We start from the raw sequence: 7517 nt of genomic DNA, 5'->3' as shown, positions 1-7517 counted from the left end.
CCAATGCTTCTTCTTGAAAGTTTCTTTTTTTACTTTTTTTCTTTTTAAACTATTTAAATACTCATCATTAATTACTGAGTTTATATAATCCAAATTATTATTGGAACCGTATTCTTTTGGAATTTGATTAGTTTCTGGTGAGAGACTTTCGGGTTGGCCTTTTCTGCATCTTTTTTTTTCAGGAATATTCATATAGTCTTCATTAAAATAAAATAGGCCATAGTATTTTTGAGCTAGAAGTTCTGGGCAATGGAATAATTTCTTGCAGTAGTCACTAATTGCTTTAAAACATTTTTTATCTAGCGGATATATATCAATCACTTCATGTTCTATAAAGGAATTTTTTTCTCTTAGACGAATAGAAATAGGGACTTGACCAGTGCTATAGTTATGGCCATTTCCAGTGACAATTTTATCTTCCAAATAATGTCTTAGTAAGATACTGCTTACATAGTCATTGTTTTTGTAACTAATTGAATATTCCCAAAGTTTAAATCCTCTTTTATTTTCCCAGGTTAAAGTTCTTTTATAAATATGAATACTTTTATCTTCACTGATTGTGTAGACCCTATTTTCAACCCCGTTCTGCTTCCATTTATTTTTTTTGGAGGAGTCATCAATTCTTCTAACTTTAACCTTCTCCTTAGAGTGGACCAAATGAAGATCCCCATCTTTTTTTAAAAAAAAAAATTTTATTTTAATTAGTTTTATTTAATTTTATAAATAAAAAATTAAAATTTTTTTTCTTACCCTTAAAATATTGCATTGATTGAATTTCGGTTAAAAATTTTATTGGAGAATCATTGATTATAACATCATAAAATCCACCCAATTTAAAAAATAAAAAGAGAATAATTGAATAGGATTCTTCACTTAATCTGAAACGAACATTTCCACTAGGTACATCATTTTTATCTTTTGAGGGAACCTCCTAATTATTAAAAAAAAAAAAATTAATAAAAAGAATTTAATTTGATGATTTAAATTAAAAATTTACATTATAAGTTTTGTAAAGAGAAGACATTTTTTTTTTTTTTTTTTCAATATATATATATATTTTAAAGACAATCAATTGAATTATTATTTTAACTTTTATTATTAATTGGTTGAAAGATACAAAATTTTTCAACTTTTAAAGAAAAAAAAAAAAAATAAAAAAAAAATAAAAAATAAAAAAAAATATATTTAATAAATTTATTTATTGAAAATAAAAAAAGGAAGCAAATAAATTTGTTTATCCATATTTATTATGGAGGGGAAGTGCTATGTGTGTGTCAAGGGGTGATTATAAAAAAATATTGAAAATTTTTTTTTAATATGCAAATAATTACTTTGCATATAAAAAAATTTTTTTTTTCAAAAATAATACATAAAAACCACCACATTTTGATTATATTTCACACAACATCTAAAAAAATAGCGGTAACAAAAAAAAATTAAAAAAATTAAAAAATACCCCACACCACTGTAGAGATGTGTTTAAGGGTGTGCGCTCATTCATAATGGCTATAAAAAAAGAAAGGGTATTGGTAATTTATTTCAGATATATTTTAGATTAAAATTATATAAAAAATTGATTAACTAAACACAACAAAAATAATAAAAACACCAACAAACAAAATATAAATTATAATTTTTCAATTCTAATAATCAATAATAAAAATAATAAAAATAAAAAATACCACTTAATTTTTTTTTTTTGTGCGAGTATTTTGGGGTATTTTTATTAAAATTTTTTATTACAATTTCCCTATTGTATACATATATTTTTTAAATTGAAATCCAAAAATTACTTAATTCATATTTAACCCAATCAACACACAAGTAAACATTTTTAAATAATCAAATTTTTATTTTTTGGGAAAATAAGGAGTACACTGCGAGGAAAAAAAAAAAATTTATTTTTAGAGTTGGAGGTTTGTTAAATTTTTTTAATTTCCAAAGTGTAGTAGTTTTGATAGGTTGTTATTTTAATAACAATTTAAATTAAGATAATGGGGCTGGGTTGTTTAATAATGTTATTTTTTGCAAGAATTAACATATATAAATAGTGTCGTATTAAATTCTTATTCAATATCATTTTTTATTACAACTACACTAAATATTACACTAGTGTAATTCAATCGTTTGAAAAAATATTTTTACTTTAACACTGTCGACACTATAGTATCATATTTATTAAGATTTTATTAGATTTGGATGGTGATTGAGTTAAGATCTGTTTTTTTTAAAACTGTTTTTATTATAAATATAATGATTTTTGTTTTTATAATTTTATTGTTTTTTTTTTTTTTTTTCCTTTCATTCAAAAAATTTATCAAACCTAATTTGTATATTCTTCGTTTTAAAGGAATTGGTGTAGGTTATTGTGTGTTGGGGTTATTTATTTATTGTTGTTGTTATTACTTTTTATTTTTTTTAATTTATTTTTTTCTTTTTATTTAATTATTTTTATTTTACACACTTACTCAAAAATTCAGTATATTGGTATTTTATTTTTTATCCAAAAAAATGAGTTACTACTTGAAAAAATATTTTTCCTGTTGTAAGATATAATAATTAATTTTTTTTTTTGCTCATTGATTTAAAATATTTCTTTAATCTTTAAATAGAAAAATACTAATATTAATTTTAATTTAAAATAATTTTTTCTATAGGAATTATATAAACTTTTTTATAAAAACATCTAATTACTGTGATTATAAAATTATTATTATTACTACTAAAATTATTATTGTTATTAATATTGTTACTATTACTATTTATAATTAGTATTAATTTGTGACCGCAAGTCATCAATAAGTTCCCGCCATTTTGCCCCGATGTGCATATAATTTTTAAAAAATCAATAAAAATTTTAAACTATAATATTAATATTTATTTATTTATAAATTTTTGTATTTCTATTTGTATATGTTATTATTGTTATTGTTGTTTTTGCTGTTTTTATTATAATGTATATTTTTATTATGATATTGGTTTTGTACCTTTTCTGGTTGATATTCTTGTTGATCTTGTTCTTGTACCTTTTCTGGTAGATTATCTTGTTGATCCTGTACCTTTTCTTGTTGATCTTGTTGCTCCTGTACCTTTTTTGGTTGATATTCTTGTTGGTCTTGTACCTTTTCTGGTTGCTCTTGTTGATCCTGTTGCTCTTGTTGATTATCTTATTGGTATTGTACCTTTTCTTGTTGTTGATCCTGTGCCTTTTCTGTTTGATCTTCTTTTTGTTCATCTTGTTGTTGGTCTTGTACCTTTTCTTGTTGGTTTTGTTGATCTTGTTGTTGGAATATTTTTATATTATAAAAAGAAAGGAAAAAGAAAATAAAATTTAAAAATGGAGAATAAATTATATTGGAAAAAATATTTAAGAAATTAATTTTTATTTGGATTTATGTTTTTTCTTTTTAAAGGATACACTTTCTTCTTCTTCTCTATATTCTTTTTTTGTTTTCTTTGATATGTTTTTTCTTTTTTTTGAACTTTCTTTTTCAATATTATCATCATCACTTTCTGGGAATAATGGTTCAAAATCTTCATCGTCTTCTTTGTCATCTTTTAGTTTATTTTTTTTCTCTTTCTTCTTTTTTTTCTTTTTATCTTTTTTAATTTCCTGTTCTTCCTCCTCTTGCTCTTCTACCTCCTCGGCCTCTTCTATTTCTTGTTCCTCCTGTTCCTCTCTTTCCTTTTCTTGCTCTTCCACTTCCTCAACCTCTTCCATTTCTTGTTCCTCTAGTTCCATTTTTTCTTTTCTTTTTCTTTCTTTCTTTTCTCTCTTTTCTTTCTTTCTGGCTCTCTTTTCTGCTTTCTCTATTTTTCTTCTTGCTTTTCTTTCTGCTTTAGTTTCTTCAACTTGATCATCTCCCTCTTCCTCAACTTGTTCTTCTTCAGCATTCACAATTTGCTCTTCCTCAACCTCTTCATTATTTTCTTCTTGATCTTCTTCGACATATTCTTTTTTATGTTTCTTTGATTTCTTTTTATCTTTTTTATTTTTTTTAACTTTGGTTATTTCTTTTTCTTGATCATCGTCCATAACCTCTTCTTGGTCTTCATTCAAAACTTCCTCTTGATCATCGTTCATAACCTCTTCTTGGTCGTCATTCATAATTTCTTCTTTTTCCTCATCATCATCATCTTTTACTCTTTTCAATTTTCTTTTTTCCTTTTTATTTAATTTATTTAATTTCTCTTTTTCTAAAATTTCTTTTTTCTTTAATTTTTCTATTTTTTCATTTTCTTGATTTAATAAAGCTTCTTTGATAGTTTCATATATTGTTGTTAAATAAGATGGGGAATAAATTTTAAATTCTGGAATTGAATAGTTATCTGTTTTTGAAATTGGAAGCTTAAACTTTAAAACGATTTTAAATAGAATATCTAATTGCCTATTTGTATTATAGTTTTGATTTTCATTATACTCGAGTTGATAGAGAGTGTATTTTGGGTTATTCTTTTCTTTATTTCTTTTGGTGATTGCATTTAATAAGTGATCTTGAAGCCATTCGATAATAGTTGAACCATTTTTGGTAGAGTTGATTTTTTGAACAATTGATGTTAATCTTTCACGATCTAAAGAGTCTTCTAATTTTGAAATTACATTTTGCAATATCATTTTATCTTCATCTTCAAAGTAGTTTTCACCATCATCACTGTCATCTGATTTCATTTTTTTTAATCTACCAGTTTCTTTTGAAATTGTTAATGAGCTATCTTCATCTTCTTCATTTTGTTGAGGGATACCACCAATTTCATCTTCAAGACCAGGTTGATGTTTGTTATTGTTGATATAAAAACAATCAGTTTTGTGCTTTGGTATTAAAATATCAATTAAAAGGGTTTGATTTGTTTCGACAGCTTTGAAATAGTTTGTTAGGATTTGATTAATAACTTGGAAGAGTTGTTTAGAGTTTTTATCCTTTGATATGATCAATGGATCGTTTAAAAGGTTCTTAAAGAGATAAAACAAAGAAATTTGATAAAACATTGGCTCTAAATCCAAATCTTGAGCGATTCTCTTGTAAATTTCAATGATTTGATAATTTAAAATATCAGAGTTTGTATGATAGCAACCCAATACTAAGGCAATATTTCTGATGATATCATAGTTTGCAAATTCTGCCATAAATGATTCAAAATCCATACTTGATTTAACTTGATTCTCTATTTCTTCTTCTTGATCTTCATTATCTTCATTTTCTTCTTCATCCTTTTTATTGGTACTATCGTCATCATTATCATCTTCTTTAATGGCTTGATCATCAGCTTCATTTAATCTTTTTGCTTTCTTTGATTGTCTCTTTGATTTTACTACAATAGATTGATTCTTTTTACAAAAATTTTCGACCATTGTTATTGTTGTGTGAGCCAAATCAATTAAATCGATTATCATTGATTTACTAAAGATTGATGGTTGATAATTACGCATTAAAGTTACAATAAGCTTAAGATAAGCGTCACGGTCATAATAGATACTTGACTGCATTTCATAAGAGATTTTAATATATTCTTCAACAGATGAATGAGACATATAGTTTAGCAAAGATATCATTTCTCTGAGAGTGCTAACACAAATTTCGAGCGATAGGTTATTCTTTGTGGTCTGGTAAGTGGAACAACAACCAAAGATAAATTGGAAATTTGAAATTGATAATGTTGAAGATAATGACCCAATAATATTATCAATTGTAAACTTATCAACACCAATTTCATCAGCCTCCTCGTCATCGTCTTGTGGTTCAAATCTTTTGTCAACACCTTCTTCTAATTCTTTTTCCATTTGTTGGTTCTTCTTCTTTTCTTCTTGTTGTTTTGAAACATATCTTAAGAGTTGTAGGGAAAAACCAGTGAAAAACTTTGTTAGCAAAAGGAAATTAAGTTTTTCGCTATCTAAAATTTGGTTATCGTCTTTAGCAAACTCTTGAATAATAATGGACATTAAATTATCATAGCTTCCGTCCAGGAACTGTTCAGACCAATTCTTTAAGATGGATCTAACTTGTAAAGAGGATGGAGTTCTTTTTCTTTCACCAATAGCTTTTACACGACTTGATAATAGGGAGGAATTGAAAACACCACTGTGTAGATTGGTTGGTCTAATTGCATTTTGGGTTGCTAAATCTGGTAAAGTTTTATTTATAATCTTTTTGCCATCAACATTTGAAAAACTTGAATATGCACCAATAAATCTGCTTGTGTTTGAATTTGTAATTAATTTTGTTGACAATTTTTTTTCTTTTTTTAATAAATTTATTAAACTTTCTTTTTTTTCTAATTCATCATTTAAAGTTGATGTTGATGCTGATGATGGGGTTGATGTTGTTGATTCATTTGACCAAATTTCGTTTGGAGTATCATTTTTTAATAATAAAGTGAAAATTTCCAATAATAAAAGTGAGTAGTTGGTAATTGATTTAAAAATTTTATCTTTTTTAATGGTTTCTGATAAAATTAAAAATAATTCTAAAATTTCAGATCTGTAAAATATAAAAAATAATTATTAGAATATGAATATCTATCTATAGTTTAATTTTATTTATTATTGTAACTACTTACTCTTCTAATAACTCTATTAATTTACTATGCATATGACAACGATATTCAAATTCTAATGAAACTGATGAAATTGGGTCTTGAATTTGTAATACATTTTTGATTAAAGTTAAAATCAACTCTATAATTAAATAGTCTTGATTTGACCCGCTTGATAAAGATAATCTAGTCATTGGTTCGTTTAAAATTCTTAAAAAAGTTTTCAAAAGTTCTCTATTTAAAAATGATTCTTTAAAATTTAACATATATAAATTTTGTTTTGGTATTTCATATGATTCGATATTAATTGGTAATTGATATGTTAAATTTACATAAATTCTCACTATTTTTTAAAAAAAAGGTTTAGTTAATATTTATTTTATATAAAAAAAGAAACTTTTTTTTAACTTACAAATTGAAATAACCAAATCTGTATTTGATGCTTGGGTAATAAGTAATGGAATCAATTTATTTTTTACAATATTATTTTTACCAAGATAATGAAACACTGCTCTATCAATTTCGTCATCTTCCTTTAGCATACGATATAAAATTCTTGCAGCCTCTAGACAATCCTCGCCACATTCAAATGTTCTGTTGCTGTTACTGTCATATTCATTTTGTATGGTTAAATCTTCCTGTTCTTTATTTAATTGAAAATTTTTTTTTATATTTTTATTTAATTGTTTTATATTGTTATTGTTATTATTGTTATTGTTATTGTTATTGTTATCATTATCATTATTGCTTTTATTTCTTTTCCATGAACCAAGTTCTGATAATAATGCTACTAATTCCGATTCATCCATTATTTTAATTTATAAATTATTTAAAAATATTTATATAAATTTAAATATATAGTATTTATTAGATAAATTAAATAAATAGTTATTTACATATAATACAAATATATAATATAATACATAAATGAAAAAAATAAAAATAAAAAAATTTAAAAAAAAAAATTTAAATTTTCAAAAAAATTA

At 24.1% G+C, this 7517-nt stretch overlaps 2 protein-coding genes across 2 annotated transcripts in view; both read right to left on the bottom strand.

Moving 5' to 3' along the window:
- The window catches only part of DICPUDRAFT_82006 (uncharacterized protein), a gene marked incomplete at both ends in the record, with an annotated part of 1596 nt that extends 572 nt beyond the window's left edge, over positions 1–1024 (bottom strand). Inside the window, 3 exons of the mRNA XM_003291285.1 lie at positions 62–671; positions 751–931; positions 998–1024. Of these exons, the coding sequence (XP_003291333.1) occupies positions 62–671; positions 751–931; positions 998–1024 (818 nt within the window). The remainder of the gene's footprint in view (positions 1–61; positions 672–750; positions 932–997) is intronic.
- Positions 1025–2584: 1560 nt separating this feature from the next.
- On the bottom strand, positions 2585–7400 carry DICPUDRAFT_98969 (uncharacterized protein; the record flags this gene model as incomplete). The annotated part of the gene is made up of 7 exons (XM_003291284.1): positions 6944–7400; positions 6556–6874; positions 3421–6476; positions 3183–3277; positions 2988–3146; positions 2695–2862; positions 2585–2602 (listed from the first exon to the last, which is right to left on the bottom strand). The coding sequence occupies exons 1-7, from the start codon at positions 7338–7340 to the stop codon at positions 2585–2587; spliced, it is 4212 nt and encodes a 1403-aa protein (XP_003291332.1). The 5' UTR covers positions 7341–7400.
- Positions 7401–7517: the final 117 nt, after the last annotated feature.

The sequence above is a fragment of the Dictyostelium purpureum genome (assembly GCF_000190715.1).
Source record: "Dictyostelium purpureum unplaced genomic scaffold DICPUscaffold_271, whole genome shotgun sequence".
Taxonomy (NCBI): Eukaryota; Evosea; class Eumycetozoa; order Dictyosteliales; family Dictyosteliaceae; genus Dictyostelium; species Dictyostelium purpureum.
The sequence above is the reverse complement of the archived record's forward strand: the minus strand, read 5'-3'. Positions and strand labels throughout refer to the sequence as shown.